The sequence below is a fragment of the Moschus berezovskii genome, chromosome 1 (genome assembly GCF_049115385.1).
Source record: "Moschus berezovskii isolate FMDL1 chromosome 1, NW_MosBer_1.0, whole genome shotgun sequence".
Classification (NCBI taxonomy): domain Eukaryota; kingdom Metazoa; phylum Chordata; class Mammalia; order Artiodactyla; family Moschidae; genus Moschus; species Moschus berezovskii.
In genome coordinates, this window is record NC_142460.1 from 53,665,971 (window position 1) to 53,691,903 (window position 25,933).

At 37.4% G+C, this 25,933-nt stretch overlaps 1 protein-coding gene across 1 annotated transcript in view; it reads left to right on the top strand.

Moving 5' to 3' along the window:
• The window catches only part of CADM2 (cell adhesion molecule 2), a 302,491-nt gene that overhangs the window by 149,845 nt on the left and 126,713 nt on the right, over window positions 1-25,933 (top strand). The window contains exon 5 of the mRNA XM_088836187.1: window positions 7,535-7,625. Within this exon, the coding sequence (XP_088692313.1) occupies window positions 7,535-7,625 (91 nt within the window). The remainder of the gene's footprint in view (window positions 1-7,534; window positions 7,626-25,933) is intronic.

The following is a 25,933-nucleotide window of genomic DNA, read 5'->3' on the forward strand; positions in this document are numbered from 1 at the left end:
TATTAAGCACAGATTCTGTATAAAGCACTATGCTAGCCACTGAGGATACAGCAATGCCTTTTAAAAATTGCACATGGGTGAAAAAGACAAAATGCAACAGAGATATCTGACCGAATATAAGGGTAATAAATGTTTGTCCACAGTAAATGATGTTTGGGTTAAGGTTTAAAAGAGTTCAAAAGGCAAAAATCCTCCCCAAATGGAGCATTTCACATAATTTGTATAAAGTTAAGATGAAACATGTTCATTAAAGTACATGGAAGAAAATATAATTACCTGGAATTCAAAGAATGAATTGAGTGCTACAATGTATGAGAGTAAAGACCTGTGTAGATCAGGATAGGACTTAAAGGTCATGCTGATTATTTTGCGTTTAATATTAAGAGGGAAGACTTAGCACAAAAATTGATATCATCAGGTATATGTTTGAGAAAACAATTTTGTTTAGTTCCAGAAGTACAATATAGAGGTATAAAAAGTTGACACGGGGGAAACCATTCACTGTTACGGTAGACTAGATGAAAGAAAGGTTGTGGAGCTATAAAAATGAAATGAGTAGATTTCAAAATTAATTAAGGGATAGGTTAACCAGACAATGGGGTCCCAAAGAGTAAGACATGACTGAGCACTTAAACACAGCACAGGACATTATACGACTTGATTTTGATAACTTAGAGATTAGTTAGTGATCTTCCTAAAATTTTCATAAGGCCACCTCATGCGAAGAGTTGACTCACTGGAAAAGACTGATGCTGGGTAGGATTGGGGGCAGGAGGAGAAGGGGACGACAGAGAATGAGATGGCTGGATGGCATCACCGGCTCGATGGACATGAGTTTGAGTGAACTCCGGGAGTTGGTGATGGACAGGGAGGCCTGGTGTGCTGTGATTCATGGGGTCGCAAAGAGTCGGATAGGACTGAGTGACTGAACTGAACTGAACCGAAACATATTATCTGCTTTTGCATTTGCCTATAATTCAAATTCTGTATTTTGGATCTAGCGGGAATGCTGAACCATGCTTCAGGGGACTGTATGTTATAGAAAATCTCACCTCTAATAAACTGCTGTGCTGGAAGATACTGTGCAGGAAGATACTGGGGAGACACCCATATCTTTTTGATACACACCATTCCTGTACACTGAGTAGACCAGGGGTGCCATGCCGGGGTCCAGCCCCAGCAGAGACCAGGGGTACCCTCTGGATGAGTGGCGTCGGCGAGAAAAGGAAGAAAACAAAAAGAGTCGAGTCTTGGTTGAGTGCAGAATCAAGACTACTTTATTTTCTTACATCAGTGTTTCAGTTCAGTTCAGTTCAGTTCAGTCGTTCAGTCGTGTCCGACTCTTTGTGACCCCATGAATCACAGCACGCCAGGCCTCCCTGTCCATCACCAACTCCCGGAGTTCACTCAAACTCATGTCCATCAAGCCGGTGATGCCATCCAGCCATCTCATTCTCTGTCGTCCCCGTCTCCTCCCACCCAATTCCTCCCAGCATCAGACTCTTTTCCAGTGAGTCAACTCATCGCATGAGGTGGCCAAAGTATTGCAGTTTCAGCTTTAGCATCCTTCCAATGAACATCCAGGATTGATCTCCTTTAGAATGGACTGGTTAGATCTCCTTGCAGTCCAAGGGACTCTCAAGAGTCTTCTCCAGCACCACACTTCAAAAGCATCAATTCTTCAGTGATCAGCTTTCTTCACATCAGTGTTTATATACCCTAAAACCAATAATTCTAAAGAGGGAGGAGGGATTGTCTTGATAGGATTGTGCCAGGAATACTGTCATAAACCATCTTCCAGAATAGTCAATACCTTCATGGATAATTCTTAAATTCGAATGGGCCTTTAAGACAGCAAGGCCACAAGGCATGAAGAATGGCTTTATTTGTGTAGCAGTTAGTCAACTGCAAGGGCTATTAGCAAGCCTTATCTTGGGAGCCTCAGTCCTTGGCAGACTTTATGGCTCCATAGGTAACACGGTATTTGGGTTTGGGCTTTACCCCCAAACATCTGCAGAGACAATTTTCCACACTAATTCTATATGCTTACTTATTTTGTTATCTACCTTCATCTCTATGTTTACTTCTAGTGTATTCCCAGGCACACTATAGACAGGGGGCAGGGAGACATAGCAGCAAGCACTGGTATGTGACCCTGAAGGCCAAAGGTCTCACTAGCTCCCTCCAGATCTCACCCTAAGGTGCCCTTCTAAACTCGTGAAGGGCTCTGTATTTACTTTTGCTTGTGGAGTGTTTAGGCCTATTGTTAGCAGACTTAGTTTTATGCTAGGGGCACTTTGTGCAGTCGTGAGCATTCCAAATTCTAAATTGACATTTATAACCCCAGCAGGGCCAGAAGGGTTAGGATGTTCTGTGAAAAGATATTTTCTTCATTCCTGGCCTGTTTATAGGGCCCATACACCCCCAGGGACTGTATTGCTGCCATGCAAAGGTTTCAAGGGGGATTTTTGAGCAGGCGTCAGAAGAATTCTTAGAAAGCATAGAGGACTACCAAGCATCAGAAGAAGAAAAGACGGAGGCCTGGGAGTAGATGATGAGGGCAGCCCTGAGAAATCCCCGGTGGTCTGGACAGCCTTGCGTTCCAGCTCCTCAAACCAAGACCTTGTCATGGGAGGGGTCTCCCTTGCCAGCTCCCGACAGTGCCAGGAAAATAACACCCCCAGAAATCCTCAAACAATCTCTAATGAGTATTGGTCAATATTCCCTAAATACTCCTCTCCTTTATCCGTCAAGTGGAATGACTTTGCAGCCTGCCCAAATCTGAGTTCCACAGCACGACTGAATCCCAAGTGCCTATGGTGTAATCGGCTCAATAATACACACTTGATATACTTCCTTCTATTCTGGTCTTTCCAATGCACCCTGCGGTCACTCCCCATAAAATAAATATCTCAGGGTATATTTATAAGGATTCTATATTTGTCAGGATTCTACAAAGAAACAGTACACATTCCGAGATGTGTAGGCTGAATTGGTGAGGTAGAGACCCAGAAGAGCTAATGACTTAGTTCTGATATGAGATGGCTGGATGGCATCACCGACTCTGTGGACATGAGTTTGAGTGAACTCCGGGAGTTGGTGATGGACAGGGAGGCCTGGCGTGCTGTGATTCATGGGGTCGCGGAGAGTCGGACACGACTGAGCGACTGAACTGAACTGAACGGAACTGGCATGCTGTGGCTTGAAGAAGGGCTTCAGTTCCCAGCCAGGTATTGAGGTTGGGTCACAATGATAAGAGCACAGAACCCTAGCCAGTAGACTAGTAGTCAATGACAAGGCCCTGACCCTTTGACTTAGGAGAAAAAAGAATTCCCAAGAGGAGGAAAAGTAGTGAAATAAGTGAAATATTTATTAGGAGGAATAAGAGTACAGGTGTATGGATAAACACATGGGTGGACTCAGAGAGACAGCTGTGCCCTCATGGTGCTTTCAATCAATTTATGGGGCCTTTTTTTCTGAGTTTCCTTTTCCAGTCATTTTGATTTGCCTGGTTGTGAGTCTGCATTTGGTTTATCTTAGGAACCTCCCATTTACGAATGCTCATCTCGTAGCCAAGATGGATTCTAATGAAGAGGCTTATGGGTAGTTGACATCACTATGAGGTGATACCTCCTCCCTTTTTGACCTCCAAGGAGTTTTTCTGCACTTGTGTAGTCATGGAGGTCACCTTGACTTAGAGAATGAGGACTATATGGTCTTTTATCTCCTACTTAGGCAGGGCCCAGCCTCCTCCATCATCCTGGTTTTTTAAAGTTTCTGCTATTATGGATTTCTGTCCACAAGGGAGAAACTGTTCTGCTTGGATCCCACCTATCTCCTGCCTCAATTCCAGTGTGAGCCCAGAGGTCTGGAGAAACCAGAAGAGATGATGCTATAGTTCTAATCTGAAAGTCAGCAGGCTCAAGTCCCAGGAAGAGCAACTATTTCACCTTGTTCTGCAGAAAGAAAAAGACTGGTGTGCAAGCTCAAATGCTGTCAGGAAGAATTCTCTCCTATTTGTGGGAGGGTCACCCTTAAAACTCATCATTTAAAGAACTAAGATAATGGCATCCAGTTCCATCACTTCATGGCAAATAGATGGGGAAGCAATGGAAGCAGTGAAAGACTTTATTTTCTTTGGCTCCAAAATCACTGCGGTTAGTGACTGCAGCCAGGAATTTAAAAGATGCTTGCTCCTTGGAAGAAAAGCTATTACCAACATAGACGGCATATTAAAAACAGAGATATTACTGTGCTGACAAAGGTCCATCTAGTCAAAGATAAGGTTTTTCCAGCAGCCATGTAGAGCTGTGACAGTTGGACCATAAAGGTTGAGCACTGAAGAACTGATGCTTTTGAATTCTGGAGCTAGAGAAGACTGTTGAGAGTCTCTTGGAATGTAAGGAGATCAAACCTGTTAATCCTAAAGGAAATCAACCCTGAATATTCATTGGAAGGACCGATGCTGAAGTTGAAACTCCAGTACTTTTGCCACCAAAGTATGTGGTGGCCAAATACTTTGTGAAGAGCTGACTCATTGGAAAAGAACTTGATGCTGGAAAAGATTGAGAGCAAGAGAAGAAGCAGGCAACAGAGGATGAGATATTTGGATGGCATCATGGACTCAATCCAGTGAACATAACTTTGAACAAACTCTGGGAGATAGTGAAGGACAGGAAAGCCTGGTGTGCTGCAGTCCATGGGGTCACAAAGTGCCAGACCTAACTAAGTGACTGAATAACAATAGCCTTTTTGTTCTATTCAGGCCTTAATTTTATCAGATAAACTTCACCAATATTATGGAGAGAAATCTACTTTACTCAGTCTACTGATTGAAATGTTAATTGGTTCCCAAAACACTCACTAGAATACCCAGAATAATGAATGTTTGGTCAAATATCTGGATACACCGTGGTGCAGTCAAGTAGATATGTAAAATTAATCATCACGGATACCCGCAGAGGTACACTTTGCCAACAAAGGTCTTTTAGTCAAAGCTATGGTTTTTCCAGTAGTCATGTATTGATGTGAGTTGGACAATAAAGAAGGCTGAGCACCAAAGAAGTTATGATTTTCTATTGTGGTGTTGGAGAAGACTCTTGAGAGTCCCCTGGACTGCAAGGAAATAAAATCTGTTAATCCTAAAGGAAATCAATCCTGAATATTTTTGGAAGGACTGATGATGAAGCTCCAGTATTTTGGCCACCTGATGTGAAGAGTTGATTCATTAGAAAAGACCCTGATGCTGGGAAAGATTAAAGGCAGAAGAAGAAGGAGAGGGGGATGACAGAGGATGAGATCAGTTCAGTTCAGTCGCTCAGTCATGTCCGACTCTTTGTGACCCCATGGGCTGCAGAATGCGAGGCTTCCCTGTCCATCACCAACTCCTGGAGCTTACTCAAACTCATGTCCATCAAGTTGGTGATGCCATCCAACCATCTCATCCTCTATCGTCCCCTTCTTCTCCCGCCTTCAATCTTTTGCAGCATCAGGGTCTTCTCAAATGAGTCAGCTCTTTGCATCAGGTGGCCAAAGTATTGGAGTTTCAGCTTCAGCATCAGTCCTTCCAATGAGCACCCAGGATTGATCTCCTTTAGAATGGACTGGTTGGATTTCCTTGCAGTCCAAGGGACTCTCAAGAGTCTTCTCCAGCACCACAGTTCAAAAGCATCAATTCTTCAGCGATCAGCTTTCTTCACAGTCCAACTCTAACATCCATACATGACCACTGGAAAAAACATAGCCTTGACTAGATGGACCTTTATTGGCAAAGTAATGTCTCCGCTTTTTAATGTGCTATCAGTGTCTTTTCAAATGAGTCAGTTCTTCACATCAGGTGGCCAAAGTATTGGAGCTTCAGCTTCAGCATCAGTCCTTCCAATGAATATTTAGGACTAATTTCCTTTACAATTGACTGATTTGATCTTGCAGTCCAACAGACTTTCAAGAGTCTTCTCCAACACCACAGTTTAAAAGCATCAATTCTTCAGCACTCAGCTTTCTTTATGGTCCAACTCTCATGTTCATACATGATTATAGGAAAAACCATAGTTTTGACTAAATGGACCTTTGTCTGTAATGTCTCTGCTTTTTAATATGCTATCCAGGTTGGTCATAGCTTCTCTTCCAAGGAGGAAGTGTTTTTTAATTTCATGGCTGCAGTCACCATCTCCAGTGATTTTGGAGCCCAGGAAAATAAAGTCCGTCGCTGTTTCCATTGTTTCTCCATTTATTTGCCAAGGAGTGATGGGGCCAGAAGCCTTGATCTTAGTTTTTTGAATGTTGAGTTTTAAGTCAGCTTTTTCACTCTCCTCTTTCACTTTCTTCTTTCATTTTATAATTTCAGTTTATTGTTCTCTAAGGACAAATCTGAATAAGATAAATAACCTAAAAAGTACACAATTGATACTTATTTAATTGCCATCAAAGTCAGAGTATGAGTATAACCGAAGGATTGTTCACAACTAAGGGAAGGGTGAGAATAGCTGTGACTCATGGAGCTTTCATAGCTTATTTTGTTTATTGCTGAGGATATTGAAACGAAAAGAAAGAGTTCCATGCTGACTGGGAGCCACACAAAGCTAGGGTAGGAATGTCTCATAAAGGAATGAGCCTGTTTACACTCTTTTTTGAAGTTTATTTCCCTTTTTTTCTATGTAATATGATTGATTCCATAATGTAATTATGATGTAAAAACAGTGACTGATTGATTAAAGGACATTACGTGACATAACTTGGTGGGTATGAGTTTGAACAAGCTCTGAGAGTTGATGATGGACAGGGAAACCTGGCATGCTGCAGTCCATGTGGTTGCTAAGAGTCAGACACTACTGAGCAACTGAAGTGACTGACATAATAAGTTATAAATATAAAAGTCTCAAGGTATTTGTGTATCTTCTTCTACCAAGGATGATTTTATTGTTAAATGGAAATAACTTTCTAACAATTATGTTATAGCATATACAACAAAAATTTCATTTTTATTAATGTTCTAAATAACTATTTCAGATGATTTGCTAACTGTACTTTAAAGCAAACAGTGTATGGTAAGGGCTGCATTACTGCATTTTCAAAAAGATTCTGCATAATTCTTATGAGACAGTGGTCTCAAGTTCTTTTAGGGTTCCTTATTGTGAGTCCTTGGTATTCCTGCAACAATGAGAGAGTTGTTATTTAAATGCACATAAATGCATTCAGTCCATAATAATAGTATTCATAGCCATCTATATTAGTTGAAGAAACAATTGTATGAAATGCTTGATATTCATCTGAACTACTTTTGCAATTTCACTTTTAAATTCAGATTTCAGAAATAATACAGCAGTGGCCCTCATAAGATACTCAGATTTTTTATAAGCTTTTCCTGAACAGGATGGTAGCTTCTTAAACTTCAGACCCTGTTTCACTAAGAGACCTTTTATAAGTATATACAATTATAAGAAATGTCTTGAACATACACCATGATGTACAGTTATTAAATATATTGCATTACATGTGTTTAATGACCTTTCTTAATATTCCTTTTTTTTTCTAGATACACCATCAGTTAAGATTATACCATCTACTCCTTTTCCACAAGAAGGACAGCCTTTAATTTTGACTTGTGAATCCAAAGGAAAACCACTGTAAGTGATTTAATGAGCAATAATTTTTTTTTACTTTTTATTCTATCTTGCTTTGATTGCAGGCTTTAACTGCAGAAATCCACAATTTGTGTCTTTTCTTGCTGGGCAAAATGATCTCAGAAAAGAAAGCCCCCTGAACCATGTCTTCATTAAGTGCCTGTGAAAGATTGGTCTTGTATTTTATCATTTAGTGAAATTTCTGGGAAGATTTCCAGCTGCAATTTTTTTCCCCCTTTTTCTCCCCACTATTTCAACTTCAAAGGAGTATAGACTTCATCAATCACTTTTTTTACATCATCAGATTGATAGAAGTTATATATGCTGAACTTAATTCTCTCATAAAAAGCTCTGAAAATATTGAATCCTCAAAATATGTCCATATTTTAGTTACATGGAAAATCATTTTCATAAGAGAAATCAAATCTACACTTTTAATGTAACCCCATCAGACATAATTTGTTGATGTGTTATAATTGGAGGTAATGTGAATGAAAGGGTCACAGACTGGAGATATTCTGTTAAAAAGCGATTTCATTGTTAGAATAAAGAGTTCTAACATCACTCTGACTCTAAAATTTTATGTTTGACATTCTTATTTATAAACAGTTAACTCTTGGAATTATATCAATAGAAAATATATTAATATAAAATTCAAGTATGGAATATCAAATAAGGATTATTTCTTTGGAGAGTGCTTTGATCACTCTATGGTAACACTCTACTTGGAACTGAAAGTAATTTGTTTGATCTTTTAGTATATTTCCATGGATTTTGCATTTCTGTTTAAATTTTAATGGGAGAAATTTAATTGTTCTCTGTATATAACTATAGGCTGCCCAGGTGGTAAAGAATCCACCTGCCAATACAGGAAATGCTGGTTCCATCCCTGATTCAGGAAGATCCCTTGGAGAAGGAAATAGCTAAACATTCCAGTGTTCTTGCCTAAGAAATCCCATGGACAGAGAAGCCTAGCAGGCTACCATCCATGAGGTCTCAGAGTCAGAAACAACTTAGCAACTAAACAACAACAAACATATATAACTATATGGGATAGTTTTTGTGCAAATCAAACTTATTTACTGAAAATTTGTTTCCAATAACATTTATATTTAAGCGTAGATTTCATAGTACCACATGTGGAACTTTTCTAAAGTCATTTTAATATAGAAGCCCGAAATTTCAGCTTCCTGAATTTTATTGTCTTATACTTTTTAACACACTGTGTGAATTTATGCTTTTGTTGTCTCCGTATTGATATTTTAGAACTGTTCTCTCTTCCAGTAATTATTTTCTAGAGATTAAAAATATACTGACTTAAAAAGCATTTTGCAAATTTATCTATTTTTTCTTTTAAGAAACATCTAAGGCATTTTAGGCCTTGAAAGGGAGGAATTTTTTTCAAAGTAGCTTTACTCTATATATCCTGTGCAATTCACTTTCATAGTTCTTACCACTGATAAGCTTAAATTGCTTGTAGAAAACACTTTTCAACTATCAACTATTTCAACTAAAAGTCACATTTAGATAGTGTGCTATCTAAATGTAGCTGCATTTCAGTATTACAGCTACAGCAGAGCTTTTAGCTATAAGTTCAGTACTTTAGGGGCTTCCCTCATAGTTCAGTTGGTAAAGAATCCGCCTACAATGCGGGAGACCTGGGTTCAATCCCTGGGTTGGGATGATCCCCTGTAGAAGGGGAAGGCTACCCACTCCAGTATTCTGGCCTGGAGAATTCCATGGACTATACAGTCCACGGGGTTGCAAAGAGTTGGACTTGTCTGTGACTTTCACTTAATCACTCAGTACTTTAACTAAGAAAGAAGTGTAATCAACTCTAGTCTGCTTTAGACATAATGAAATCCAATTTCTTTACTCCCAGTTCTGTATTTCTCATACCAGAGCTTCTTTCCTAACTTTCCCTTCCATTTCTTTTCCTGTTCCTTTTGATTATTTTTTCCCAGCTCTCCCTCTTCCCTTCTCCCTGTCTCTCTCTTTTGCTTCTCTTTCTCCTGTAACCTCAGAGGTCAGCATTTGGAGATATGATAAAGTACCATGATCAGGGTCAGGGCATAGCAAAGGAGTTTGACTTTTACTTCTCTCCATAGTTCTGCCCCAAAGTTCATATGTGTACATGTAGAATATGTGTACAACTTATGCAATTAAATGAGGTGAAGTTGGGAAGTATAATATATAGAATGCTTGGGAATTCATACATTCCAGCTCAAATAGCATCTAGTTACCTGTCAGTGATCTTCTCTTTAATTCTATATCCACTTTCACTATCTTTTTTTTTTTTTTTGGTGAATACTTATGTTGTGATCTATGTAATTAGCTATGTAAGTAATCCATTTTCTTCAGCTCAGATATGGTAGAATAAAAGTGCCTTATTGTGGGTCTCTGTTTCAGTTACCTGGAAATAAGCTTGGATATGCAATAATCCTTTGCATTGCAGATGAATGAAAAACAATAATCTCATATATTTATTTATTTAAAAGTACAAAGGCCCGAGATGTTTAAGAAACAGAAAATGTCATCTTTCTCAGAAAAAGCCTGATTAATATCACTTTGCCGTCGGTAATGGAAATAAGAAGGCTTCTTATTTTACAGAATGGAAAACTAAAGCTCAGTGCTAACCAATTTTCCCAACCCATCCAGATTTTAAATGGATGAGTCAGGATTTAAACTTAGTTCAATCATTGCCCAAAGATTACATTTCTTCAGCTATTTTTTGCTACTTCAATTGCTGAGTCTAAATTGTCACTTATGTTAGTCAAAGTCACTTTTGAAAAATTAGGATTGGCCCTACAATAATGAGCAGCACTGACACTGAAGCTCTAGATGCTTGAAGGTGAAGAACTGTCATCTCAAGACACATTTCACTGTTGCTATTTTTTTTTTTTTTGTATCAGGCTTCCTTCTGTATTTGTGCCCATTCTGGAAACTTACCAAATTCCTACCAAGCTGACCGTTTCTAGTATAGTTTACACTCATATAAAAAATTCTCTAATTAGTATAGTATCTTCTGAGCAATTAGCTCCTAAACTCCGTATGGGTTAAAACGATTATTATATTCAGTCTTTATCATTATAGATCATACTGTTTTATTCTATATGCTATGGTCCAAAAATAAATGTACATTGACTTATTCACTTTTATTATATTCTCATTCCCAACTCTCTTTTTACCATCTTCTTTCCTTGTAGACCTTCAGGCCATTGACATTAAAGATATAGCCAAATTCTCGGACTCCTTTTTGCCTTTAGACCACTACTTTTCTTGTGTCCTAATTATGTTAAAATCCACCCTTCTGCATTTTAAAAGTAGCTATCATTTCCAACAAATGAAGACATTAACATCTTTAAAGACAGTCTCATTACTAGCCTCTCTAGTTTACATTCCATCTCCAACAATGCCAGATGAGGCAGATGGGATCAAAAAAACAAGAGAATACTTTTTCTAATCATGAAGAAAACAAGTCTCACTAGAGCAAATAGAACAGAAAGCAAACTGAAATGGATTAATCAGGGAGTTCCTATAGTCAAAGCTATGGTTTTTCTAGTAGTTACATATGGATTTAAGAGTTGGACCATAAAGAAGACTAAGTGCCGAAGAAGAACTGATGCTTTAGAGTTGTGGTGCTGGAGAAGACGCTTGAGAGTCCCTAGAAACTAGTCAATCCTAAAGGAAATCAACCCTGAATATTCATTGGAAGGATTGTTGCTGAAGCTGAAGCTCCAAAATTGTGGCCACCTGATGCAAAGAGCTGACTCATGGGAAAAAAATTCTGATTCTGGGAAAAACTGAAGGCAAAAGGAGGAGGGGGCAGTAGAGGATTAGATGGTTAGATAGCATTACCAACTCAGTTGTCATGAATCTGAGCAAACTGCGCAAGATAGTGGAGAACAGAGGAGCCTGGTGTGTTGCAGTCCATGGGGTCACATAGAGACAGATACAACTTAGTGACAGAACAATAACAACAACAATCAGGGAGTTAGGTGATGGGAAGGCAAAGAAAATGAGAAGACCACCCATTTCAGAAAATGAATCATGAAAAATTGAAAAAAGCTGAGAGAAGAACACCGCATCAAACAGAAGTTTTAAAATAAAAAAAAATAGTAGAGAGGCTGTTCATATTTTAAGATAGGATCGAAAGAGCCTGTAAAGAGTATGAGTAAAAATGAAGTTGTAATATCACATTTACCCAGGGGTCAGGTTTGAATTTCCTATTTTATTCTGTTAATCACAGCTAAAGTTCTCCATTACTTTTGATTCCTCATTCTCTTATTTTGGATTCACTGAGAAGCAACACTGTGCCTAAGCGTCTAAGCTTCTAATTGAATCCTGAAGTACCTAATTTCTGTTAACACTTATCTGATCCCCCTTTAATAAGCAGGTGAGAATCAGGAATGGATAATAAATCTATGATTTCTTCACATTTTATTGCTGACTTCAATAATTTCTTTAACTCATGAACAAATCTTTATTGTTTCTTAAAAATATTTGATCAATATATGATTTCCTAAAGAATGAGTCAATTAATGATTATTAGGCAAGTTAATAGACAAAAATCACGCCACTGCTTTTTGTATAAATCACAAAGTGATGGTGTGACTCATATACTGAGACTCATGTTCCTAACCTGGCCTCCTGTATGCTAATGCTGTTTTCTTTGTTCTAAATGTGAGGGCCCCAGTGACTGTTTATGAACAATCATGCCTTATTTGCCTGCTTTGGACTGAAGCCTTTTGCTATTTTCCTGTGGAACAGCTGCATAACTTGGGCCAGGATCAAATTGTTCCACTTGACATTACTATAGAGGCATTCTATTCTTTCTTTAAAAGAGAGATTACTGTACATGTCTGTCTTTTATTTTAATTTTAGTTTAAAGTGAGGACCAAGCTAATGCCAGCTACTTTTCTTTCAAGTCCCTAGAGTTTTTGCAACCTCTTCTTTCTTTGGCTGAATTCCCAGACAGCTTTCAGGCAGCACTGTTCTCCATTTATAGAAGTACAGGTGGAAAAAAAGCTGTTATATTATATTAAAATTATGACTTTAAATGGTGTGGGGTTGCCCTCTACATGCTATAGCTAAAGAATCATCATTCATTTTAACCAAATGTCTGAAACACTCTAATAAGTAAGCCAAATAAATGTATATTTGGTATTTATTCTATAAAAGAAAATAATTACAAACAGTGATAAATTTTTCCATATCTCCAGCATTATGTTTATGTTGTATTTATTGTTTTACCTCTGGTAACCACAATTTTTTTATGTTCTTGGTATGACTGTAGTATATGTAATTGCATTGCACATACCATTGCTATTCTGTACAAGAGGAAAGATTTTAATCTTTAAGAAGACAGATCACATGTTATAGTGAGGTGTTTTAGGGGAACACTTAGAGGAACACATCCATTTTCAAAATGATCTAGAATTTAAGAAGGCATCTATTAAGAACATATTGGTGCATTGTCCTTTTAGCATAACAGAGTTTTAAAAATGTGATATACATGAAGGCAAAACAGTTTTATATCATCTGTTTTTTTTTTCTTCAGTCTAATATGTACCTTTTTACAAATCACAGATTATTTCCTGTCACATAATCCAATTACAGCCAAAATAAATGAGGAAAACAACCAGGAGTTAAAGAAAGCTATTTATGCAAAGTGAAATGTTCTACCCCAAAACAGAACAAAATTTGAATTTGTCAGCTGAAAAACAGTGCAGAAGGCTGCAAATAATAAAATAATTTATTTGGGATCTTAGAAATTGCAATTTAGTAGGCAGAGATTCTGGTTAAACCAAAAGAGTGTTCAGGTGAAGAGAAAGAATCAGGGGCTTCTAAAACCAAAAAGTCACGAGGCTGTTAAAAGTTGCCTGGTGAGAATTGTAATTGATTCTGACACGAATCAGGAAATATTTGTACTTTAGGAAACATGTCATTTTAGGCTAGTCAAATAAGTAGATAGGCTGCTACAAGTTATTTTAGGATATGGATCCAATAATTATCTTGAGTTTCTAGCGGATGATCTGGATACATTAAGTAGGACAATAACAGATCAAAAGGTTAGATCCCATTCAGGCTGAGATATGTAAAAGTCACACTTCTTAATAGCCTCCTGACTCCACTTTAGGGAGCTGTATTAGCAGTACAGGCTCCATTTTGATTTTTCTTTCCCAAATTTTGAGAAAAAGAATATGATCTATAGTGATAACAATTTCATATAATTTGACCTAATGCCTAATAGATGTTAATTACACAATAATTCTCTCTCCTTCCATCTGTACTATAGAAAGTCTACTAAATAATCATCTAGGTCTATGTTTATGTTCAGATATAATGCCTAAGTTATCATGCTCTGGGGCAGAAAAAGCTGTGTGAGTGGTAGAAAGAGAAATAGAAGTAACTGAATTATAAATCTGTAGATATCTGTGGCCTGAGTGGTCTTGAAACAGTCACATAATCAAATCAATTTTTTTTTAGTTAATAAACTTTACTTTTAAGGTTCACAGTGAAATGGAGTGGAAAGTGCAGATTTCCCGTGTGCCCTTCATCCCCACTCATGTACAACCTGTCCTACTATTGACATCCCTCATGACAATGGTACATTTATTACAGTGAATCTATATGAACCTATCATTTTTACCCCAAAGCCCATAGTTTGCCAATGTAAATATACCAAGTATTTTTTATTCTCTATAATTAGAAAATAAAATCTTATAAACAAATTGCACATATATTTTCATGTTTAAAACACTTTCTGCCTCCAAGTAATTTCATAGTAAGTAATAGCCGTGAGGATGATAAGTTATTATTTTGTCAAAAAATACATAGTGTGCCTCACCAACTTTTAAACTTAGAAGTCTTAATTACGTATTTAACATGTATGCTGATACTGGGCTACTACGGCAACCCTGGGAACTGAGCTATTATCCTACACATCTTCCATGGTTCTGAAATTCAAGGTAATAAGCAGAATAAGCACATTCTAGGATGATGATCTGTGACTTTTCAAAGCATGTTTGAACAGCAAAGGAATCCAAACTAAAGTCATGGCAAAACTGGCAGGCAGCATGGCAGTTTTGAGGTTTAATAATAATAATAATGAGCTATAGAGAAAAAAGACAGAGGCATGAATAGTTGTTAAGGAGTAAAATGTGGCTAGAAATGAGAAAGTCCTGGGACACAGGAATAGCCCCTCCATACTGTTATGGTAGAAAAAAAACTTAAAAAATTGGAAAGGACTAGAGTGGGTAGAGAATGAGTTCTGGTTCCCCAAAGTGGAAAAGTCTATGCTATGAAGAAGTTCAGCTGGGATGAAAGAGATTAACCAGTTAGCTAGTTTGACAGAAAGCTAAAGAACAGATCTGGAAGGTTTTAAGAAACCAAGCCTAAGTGAATAACATGATTCATGAGTAGTAGATAATCCCGGATTTGTTATGTATAAAGCTTCATTCTAGCATAGGTTTCCCAGTTCCCTTATGCTAGTCTTATTTTAACCACAAAATTATCCTGTTGTAAAAGGTTTACAGAGACCCTTAGATAGTTTTCATTTTATAGATAAGGACAGTGAGCCCTGTGGAGGTTACATGATCTTTTCTAGTCACACAGTAAATAAATGATAGAATTGGGATTACAAAAACACTTTTAAAAAATTTAAACAACACTTATGGTTACATTTTATTTTCACAGTATTTTCACTTCTGTCATGTTGACTTTTCAGGATAACCCATTGACAAGAATGAGAAAGTTCTTATAAACTTTAGGAATGCCTATGTTTTAGTTAATTATAGAAGATTATCAGCTATGAATGAAACCTGCATTGGCATATCCAAATATTACATAAAGAATTTCTACATATATCTAAATAGTTCTGCCTAGATTTTCTGATTATGTACATAATAATTATTTCATTTTAAATATGTTTGTTTTTAAAAAGCTACTTGTATTATGCTTTTAATTTTATATATTTGAGATGATTAGGACTGCACATCGTAACTACAAAAGAATACCAATGGAAACATAATATCAATGTATTAGACTACAATGCACAGACTCAGGGGTTGACTATAATAAGCAGAAAGCTCAAAGAGAACACTCCCCCAAAGTGTGTCTTTCTTCCTAAAAGCAATGCTTATTTTGTCACCAAAATAATTGGTGGAATAAATATAATGAAGGACTCATCTACAAACTCTCACAAAGTCAGCCCTTCAGTGATAAATGTTGCAGACCTTTTAAATTGTTTTTTTTTCTACTTTGTGTCCTGATATCTAGAGAGATATAAATTTGTCTCAATTAATTAATTAAAAATTAAAGGCAGTATAATCAGTTTTTTTCAAAGTATTTTAAAGGAATAATACTGGAAAATTAGTTCTAAGTGCTCATAATTTAAATATATATATATATATATATATCCATGTGCTGTCCTTTTCATATGAGTTACTTTTCTGAGGCCCATATGGTCTTTTGTTTCCATCTCATGGCTTCAAAATTTAATCACACATTGATGCTCTGGAAACACACAAGTGGTTATCTTGGAAATGAGACCGAATATATTTGGTTTTGTTTTCGAAACAAGAAGCTGACTCCTGGTAATCTCCACTGCTGTTATTTAGGCTGGGCATCTGTGGTGTGCTGGGCACTCAATCATTTTCAATTAAATGCGCCTATGTCTCATGAAAGTCACACGAGAGCTTGCAGAACCATGATTATAGATCCAGAGAGGAAATGTACTTTTGGACATTTCCAGGTAAGCAATTTTCTTGCAACAAAAACCCAATTATTTTGAGGGATTATGTAAATGTTGAGTGGAAACTCCAACACTAAAGAAAGCATCCTTACTACTTCTAAGACCCCATTGTGGAGTGATGTTGTCATTTACTAGATTAGATTTTTGAGCTCATGTTTTTTTGATATATTAATTATGAGATTGCATCTAAGCATTTTACCCTTTATTTAAAGCTCTGTAAACACTGCTTTTGTGTTTATATAAAACGGTCATCAAAATGGTAATTGTAAAAAAAGTGTAGAAACGAAAATCACTCGTAATGTATAAAAGTTGAAATACTATACTTCATCCTTGATTAAAAAGCGTGTTAACCCATTGCTCAACAAGTCCCATTCAATAAGAATTGCTTTTTCTTTTTGCATTTTCCCCCATAATATCATTTGTGTCATAAAGTTAGAGTTATTAATAATATCCTTCTGGTGATCACCAGTTAGCTTACTCTGAAGTACATTACTTTGTGCTTGTGGTAAATCTCTGAACTATAATTTTTGCAAATAAACGTAGAGAACAAAATGTGAATTAACTCAGAATCACCGCATATATTTAGTATTATTTCAATTAATGGTGCAACTGAGAAAATTTTTATACTGTGGAAAGCCATTTATTTGAACAACTTAAAGAAATTATCTTGCATTATATGTGTTTTAACAAAGTATGGCATATTGTGATTCACTTTTCTAGATATAAATTCAATCATTCAGGAACCTCTAAACTTCAAAGTTTGAAAAAAACTTAAACAGAAAGTTCCCAAACTGTAGAAAATATGAACATGTACAAATGCCTCCAATTAGAATGAGGAGAATCTGTCAATGATTGTTGAAAGCCTTGAAAGCTGAACTCTTTCAAATATAAAGTACCAGAAATCTCTGGGAAATTTTAAGGAAAGGAGAAAGGAGAGAGACAGACAAAATAAAAAAGGCAGGAGAAAAGGACAGACTCTTGTGACTTGTGATCAGCAGATTTTTCTAAAATGGTGAGCTGTGATGAATTTCAGCACCACCACTCAAAATTACAGGTACACAGATGAACATAGTGAGATGACCTTAAAGAAACAAGATTAAAAATATAATAGTTTTACATTTTAGGGACAAAGGGGTTTTCCCCGGTGACTCTAATGGTAAAAAATCCACCTGCCAATGCAGGAAATGCGTGAAATGGGAGTTGCAGGGACAGAAGAGCCTGCTGGATTACAGTCCGTGGGGTTGCAAAGAGACATGACTGAGCAACTGAGTATATTACATACTGCACATAGGCACAAAAAGACCTAGAGACCATAGGGACTCTCACAGTTCAGTTCAGTCACTCAGTCGTGTCCGACTCTTTGTGACCCCATGAATCACAGCACGCCAGGCCTTCCTGTCCATCACCAACTCCCGGAGTTCACTCAAACTCATGTCCATCGAGCTGGTGATGCCATCCAGCCATCTCATTCTCTGTCGTCCCCGTCTCCTCCCACCCCCAATCCCTCCCAGCATCAGACTTTTCCAGTGAGTCAACTCGTCACATGAGGTGGCCATAGTATTGGAGTTTCAGCTTTAGCATCAGTCCTTCCAATGAACACCCAGGATTGATCTCCTCTAGAATGGACTGGTTGGATCTCCTTGCAGTCCAAGGGACTCTCAAGAGTCTTCTCCAGCACCACAGTTCAAAAGCATCAATTCTTCGGCAATCAGCTTTCTTCACAGTCCAAATCTCACATCCATACATGACCACGGGAAAAACCATAGCCTTGACTAGATGGACCTTGGTTGGCAAAGTAATGTCTCTGCTTTTTAATATGCTATCAAGGTTGGTCATTACTTTCCTTCCAAGGAGTAAGCGTCTTTTAATATCCTGGCTGCAATCAGCATCTGCAGTGATTTTGGAGCCCCCAAAAATAAAGTCTGACACTGTTTCCACTGTTTTCCCATCTATTTCCCATGAAGTGATGGGACCAGATGCCATGATCTTCGTTTTCTGAATGTTGAGCTTCACAGTAGGTCACAAATTCGAAGTTTCAAATAGTGACATATTAATGAGTCATCAGATTAATTTTAACCGCCACCCCCCACTTTTAAAATCTGACAGGGGTACACTTGAAACTAACAGAACATTGTGAATTAAATATACTTCAGATTTAAAAACTGGATTGCATTATGTTCGACTCTTTGCAATCCCGTGGATTTTAGCCTGCCAGGCCTCTTTCTCCATGGAACTTTCCAGGCAAGATTACCGGGGTAGGTTGCCATTTCCTACTCCAGGGGATCTTCTCAACCCAGGGAATGAATTCATGTCTCTTGTGTTTCCTGCATTGGCGGGTGGATGCTTTACCACTGGTGCCACCAGGGAAGCCTAAAAATCCTTTTTAAAAGCCAAAAATACAATGGAAAAATAATATCAGGCTGGCAAAAAGTTTGTTTGGGTTTTTCCATAAGCTAAGAAAAATATGAATGAAATAGAATAGGAAAAGAACAAGCTTTTATTTCTTGTATGTGTGCTTATGCAGATGGGAAAACAGTGGAAACAGTGTCAGACTTTATTTTTCTGGGCTCCAAAATCACTGTGGATGCTGATTGCAGCCATGAAATTAAAAGATGCTTACTCCTTGGAAGGAAAGTTATGACCAACCTAGATAGCATATTAAAAAGTAGAGACATTACTTTGCCAACCAAGGTCCGTCTAGTCAAGGCTATGGTTTTTCCCGTGGTCATGTATGCATGTGAGAGTTGGACTGTGAAGAAAGTTGAGCACCGAAGAATTTATGCTTTTGAGCTGTGGTGTTGGAGAAGACTTGCGAGTCCCTTGGACTGCAAGGAGATCCAACCAGTCCATTCTAAAGGAGATCAGTCCTGGGTGTTCATTGGAAGGACTGATGCTAAAGCTGAAACTCTAATACTTTGGGCGACGAGTTGACTCACTGGAAAAGACTCTGATGCTGGGAAGGATTGGGGGCAGGAGGAGAAGGGGATGACAGAGATGGCATCACCGACTCGATGGACATGAGTTTGAGTGAACTCCGGGAGTTGGTGATGGACAAGGAGGCCTGGCATGCTGTGATTCATGGGGTCACAAAGAGTCAGACACGACTGAGCGACTGAACTGAAAGTTGTAAAACATATTTTTTTCCTGTAGGATTTGAAAAATGTTACATTAACCCCAACTGTGGTGAAACTGGGTCTTGGGGACATTCGGGAAAAGAAAATGCTAAATCCTAATCACTTTAGCTCCTCTAAAACTATCATATCAGTACACAAAAATGTGTGTTCTAACTGAAGCGATCTTAGCTCCAGAAAGCCAACTGAATGGCACTAAGTATGTTGTGATTAATAATGCAGAAAAATTTCATCCTTTGAGAAGGATTTCATTCAAATGATTAAAATATACTTGCAAATGTTTTAATCTTAAATTTCAATTATCTCCAGCATTTACTTACATGGAGGATTTAATTCCCCAGTTACCAGATAAATGATGTGCACTTTTACTTTTCCAAGACCATTGGTTTTAATATTAGCAAGAAATAAGTCATGGAGCAGACACAGTTCTGTAATGGTGACACAGTGTTTAACATAAGTATGAGATCTTATAAAGTTAATTAGCACAATTTTATAGTAGTGAAAGTAATGGATTGTAGAGTAACTCTTATATGGAAAATAGGACCCTCTCATTGCAACATGCCCTTTAATCCGAATGATTTTCACATATCTGACTGAATAGAATGCTTATAGATACATTTCACATGGTATCAAATTGACTTTATAACGTACACAGGTTGAGAAAGTGACAGATTCTGAGAAACTCAGACTCATAAGTTCTTGATTTGAACAACATGAAAATGTTCTAAAGTCTGTCTTAGTCAAAGAAAGTTTCTAGGAGTTACTAAGTTTCAAAGACACTGAATATTTTCTTAAGAAATTATTTTTTAAAATATCATAGTGATTTTAAGCTTAATATACATACACAGAGGGGCTTATTATTGTTTGAATGAGGGAATGAATGTTTACTCAAGATTTCTTGATCTTTTAACCAGAAATTAATATTCTGTGTTTACCAAAACAGGGGAAAAAATGTTAAGTGTAGATAAGGGATTGGTAATTGTTTTGCTTTAGCACAAAGTCCTTGAGAGATTAGCTTAAGCATTTGTCACAGTTTTGAATATTTTTCCTTCAGTGCTAAAATCTGTCACTTCTTCAGGATCATAGCAATTTTATCTTTTCTGGGGATAATCTTTTATTTGTTGTGCCACAAATTGTCTGGAATTATACAGTTTATACTGTGAATTCTCTGTTTCTCAAAAGTGTTACAATAATTATCAGTGAATACTACCTTATCAGTAAAAAGTGGTCCAGGATTTCACAGGCACTCTAAAAATGCCATTATTTTCAAGTTGTCTAAAGAGCACTTACCTCTTGCATATAGGTTATTTTCTATTTTTACTGTAAGACTCTAAACTTGTAGGCAAGAAGTACCTTAAAAAATCAGAATTAAGTAGCATATGCTCAGATTAATCAGGATGGAAGAAACCAGTTTCTTATTTTCTCTTGAGATTTTAAGTCTAATGATGAAGTTAACATTGATGATATTGTCCCATCTACATTGAATCTTTAATGTAATGATACACCTCCTACTTGACACTATACTAGTACAATCATTGATTTCCAGAATTTACATGAGTAGATACATTCAGAATCAGACTTTCAACTTGCAATTTAATGAAACAAGCAGGCTGGATTTTCTGCTTCAAACCGACTTCATTTGTCACTGCATTAAACACCTTTGACCCTATCAGGCAGAAGTACTGATGATGGTATTTGAGAGGGGACGTCATTGTTTAGCCTTTCAACAGGAATCACTGGGATTCTCAAACTGCAAATAGAAGGAAAAAGTCGCTTTTCATGAAAAGAATTTTTCAACTATGGGAAATATCATGTTTATTCTGAGCAAGAATTAAGGGTTATAGCAAGGATATAGCAAGAGATTGAAGAACACTCCCAGAAATATCTAAAATCGAAAGACAGTAGAGACCAATGAAGAAGAAAGCTACAGAACCCCTTTTACTCTTTCTCCCTCTCTCTCTCTCTCTCACACACACACAAATACACAAGGACATATTTATTAAATGAGATGCAAATAACTTCAACAAGCTAGAAATACAATGGAAATTTACATATTTTCAAGAGAAACAGTTAAAGAATTTTCTTAACTGTGTAATTTCAAGTCATTTTTTTTCTATTTTTTTTCCCTCTTTGCTTACTGTACTATTCCAGTCCTAAATATTTGAAATGTTAGGACAGAGCCAACTTAACAGTTGATGATACCAGTTGTATCAAAATATAGATTTTGCAAAAATAAATATTTAAAATATTATGTTAAAGAATTAGAAAAGGCAGAAGTGTATAGATATAATCATATATTTTAAACATTTATGATAATTTTGAGGCATATTTCCACATATCAGAAAAACAAAACTATTTTTTTTAGTCATGAAATTCTCAAAGATCCAGTAAATGAAATTTGCTTTAAAATCGCCTTTCATTACTCTTCATGTGCATTCTTCCATGATAATTTCAAGAACAGTACTTTTAAAACAAGCCATTCACCCTCTAATTCATTTTTTTTTTCAATTAGTTTAGATGTTCTGACAGAGAAGATAGAAAAGTTGAGTTCATTAGGACTAATAACCAGTTAACTACAATGAATGGGAAAGGTAAAAAAGTATTAATCAGTTCAGTTCAGTTGCTTAGTTGTGTCCGACTCTTTGCGACCCCATGAATTACAGCACGCCAGGTCTCCCTGTCCATCACCAACTCCTGGAGTTCACTCAAACTCATGTCCATTGAGTCGGTGATGCCTTCCAGCCATTTCATCCTCTGTCCCCTTCTCCTCCTGCCCCCAATCCCTCCCAACATCAGAGTCTTTTCCAGTGAGTCAACTCGTCGCATGAGGTGGCCAAAGTATTGGAGTTTCAGCTTTAGCATCAGTCCTTCCAATGAACAGCCAGGACTGATCTCCTTTAGAATGGACTGGTTGGATCTCCTTGCAGTCCAAGGGACTCTCAAGAGTCTTCTCCAGCACCACAGTTCAAAAGCATCAATTCTTTGGCACTCAGCTTTCTTCACAGTCCAACGTGACCACTGGAAAAACCATAGCCTTGACTAGACGGACCTTCATAGTAATACTAATTGCTATGAAGACAGAGGTAAAATTAGGAAGAGATCGGAAAATAAATGGTGGGCTCAGTAGTTAGGATTGGAGGTTTTGATGATGAGCTGAATAGTGAGCTTAAAAGATGGGAAGCTGAGATTGAAAAAAACTGAAATATATAAGGAAGTGAAGGAATGATAATGACAAAGTTTAGTGTGGGATTATGGCTGAGTAGCGTGAGTAGCGCTAACAAAAAGATTATTGGTAATGAGAAGTTTTGGGAATTGAGAGGTCAAGATATTGGGTGTGTTATAAATGTAAGTGTGTAGGTCAATGAATATTTAAAGAGATTCTTTTTCATTCCTATGACATCAGTTTCTTTTGACTTCTCTAAGACATACTGGATTTCATTCTCTCTTTTCTCATTTCCTAAATAAAAGTATTCTAATGTATCTGGTAAATCTGCTGTTTTGTGTTCTTTCCTCAGCTTGGACACTTGCTTGGCTCCGATCTCTGTATAAAATAAACTAGTCCTGCCCTGTGCTCAAATTTCCAATTTCTCATTCCCTTATTGCTGGATGGATATGCATTTCTTAACTTTCTTCTAACACTGAATTTAGCTTTTCTCATATGGCGCTAGTGATAAAGAACCCTCTTGCCAAAGCAGGAGACATAAGAGATGCAGGTTCAATCCTTGGGCCAGCAAGATACCCTAGAAAACCAAATGGCAACCCACTCTAGTATTCATGTGTAGAAAATTCCATGGACAAAGGAGCCTGGCAGGATACAGTCCATGCGTTCACAAACAGTCAGACACAATTTACAACTAAACAACAAAATAACAAATGAAATCAACTTTTCCTTTCTGCTGTACCTGTTTGTTTCCAATCTGGTTTGTTTTGATAGTTTGTCATTTATTTGGTTAGTTGGGTGGTCTTGCATTGTTATTTTTTTCCTATTTAGGACTAGGATTGTTTTATGATACAGATTAGATTCCACGAAGAGAGTTTCTCCTCTCTTTTCATTCCGTTGTTTAGTCGCTCAGTTGTGTCTAACTCTTTGAGACTCCATGGACTGCAGAACACCAGGCTGTCCTGGCCACCACCAACTCCCAGAGCTTGTTCAAACTCATGTCCATGAAGTCAGTGATACCATCCAACCATCTCATCTTCTGTAATCCCCTTCTCCTGCCTTCAATCTTTTCCAGCATCATGGTTTTTCCAATGAGCTGGTACTTTGCATCATGTGGCCAAAGTACTGGAGCTTCAACTTCAGCATCAGTCCTTCCAATGAATATTCAGGACTGATTTCCTTGAAGGTTGACTGGTTAGATCTCCTTGCATTCCAAGGGACTCTCAAGAGTCTTCTCCAACACCACAGTTTAAAACCATCAATTCTTCGGTGCTTAGTTTTCTTTATGGTCCAACTCTCACATCCATATATGACTACTGTAAAAACCATAGCTTTGACTAGATGGACCTTTGTCGGCAAAGTAAAGTCTATGCTTTTTAATATGCTGTCTAGGTTAGTCATAGCTTTTCTTCTAAGGATCAAGCATCTTTTAATTTCATGGCTATAGTCACCATCTGCAGTGATTCTGGAGACCCAAAAAATAAAGTCTGTCACTGTTTTCATTGTTTCCCCATTGATTTGCCATGAAGTGATGGGACTGGATGCCATGATCTTAGTTTTCTGAATGTTGAGTTTTAAGTCAGCTTTTTTACTCTCCTCTTTCACTTTCATCAGGAAGCTCTTCAGTTCCTCTTTGCTTTCTACTATAAGGATGGTGTCATCTGCATATCTAAGGTTATTGCTATTTCTCCTGGCAATCTTGATTCCAGTTTGTGCTTCATCCAGCCCAGTGTTTCACAAGATGTACTCTGCATATAAGTTAAATAAGTAGGATGACTATATGCAACCTTGACATACTCCTTTTCCCATTTGGAACCAGTCCATTGTTTCGTGTCTGGTTCTAACTGTTACTTCTTGACCTGCATACAGTTTTCTCAGGAGGTAAGTCAGGTGGTCTGGTATTCCCATCTCCTTAGGAATTTTTCACAGTTTGTTGTGATCCACACAGTAAAAGGCTTTGGCATAGTCAATTAAGCAGAAGTAGATGTTTCTGGAACTCTCTTGCTTTTTTGATGATTGACTGTATTCAGCAATTTGATTTCTGTTTCCTCTCCTTTTTCTGAATCCAGCTTGAACATCTGGAAGTTCATGGATCACATCCTGTTGAATCCTGGTTTGGAGAATTTTGAATATTACTTTGCTGACATGTGAGATGAGTGCAATGGTGCAGTAGTTTGAGCATTCTTCAGCATTGCCTTTCTTTGGAATGAAAACTGACCTTTTCCAGTCCTGTGGCCACTGCTGAGTTTTCCAAATTTGCTGGCATATTGACTGCAGCAGTTCAACAGCATTGTCTTTTAGGACTTGAAATAGCTCAACTGAAATTCCATCACCTCCACTAGCTTTGTTTGTAGTGATGCTACCTAAAGCCCACTTAACATCAGACTCTAGGATGTCTGGCTCTAGGGGAGTGATCACACCATCATTTTTATCTGGGTCATTAAGATCTTTTTTGTGTAGTTCTTCTGTGTATTCCTGAACCTTTTCTTAATAGCTTCTGCTTCTGTTAGATCCATTCTGTTTCTGTCCTTTATTGTACCCATCTTTGCATGAAATGCTCCCTTGGTATGTCTAATTTTCTTGAAGAGATCTTTAGTCTTATTCTATTGTTTTCCTCTATTTCTTTGCATTGATCATTGAGGAAGGCTTTCTTATCTCTCTTTGCTATTCTTTGGGACTCTGCATTCAGATGGGTATATCTTTCCTTTTCTCATTTGCTGTTAGCTTCTCTTCTCTTGTCAGCTATTTGTAAGGCCTCCTCAGACCACCATTTTGCCTTTTTGCATTTCTTTTTCTTGGGGATGCTTTTGATCACTTCCTCCTGTATAATGTCATGAACCTCTGTCTGTAGTTCTTCAGGCACTCTATGAAATCTAATCCCTTGAATTTATTTCTCACTTCCACTGTATAAACATAACAGATTTGATTTAGGTTATACCTGATTGGTCTAGTGGTTTTCCTTACTTTCTTCAATTTAAGTCTAATTTTGCAATAAAGCATTCATGATCTGAGCCACAGTCAGCTCGTGATCTTATTTTTTCTGACTGTATAGAGCTTCTCCAACTTCAGCTGCAAAGAATATAATCAATCGGAATTCAGTATTGACTATCTAGTGATGTCCATGTGTAAAGTCACCTCTTGTGTTGTTGGAAGAGGGTGTTTGATATGACCAGTGCATTCTCTTGGCAAAATTTTGTTAGCCTTTGCCCTGCTTCATTTTATACTCCTAGGCCAAACTTGCCTGTTACTCCAGGCATCTCTTGAC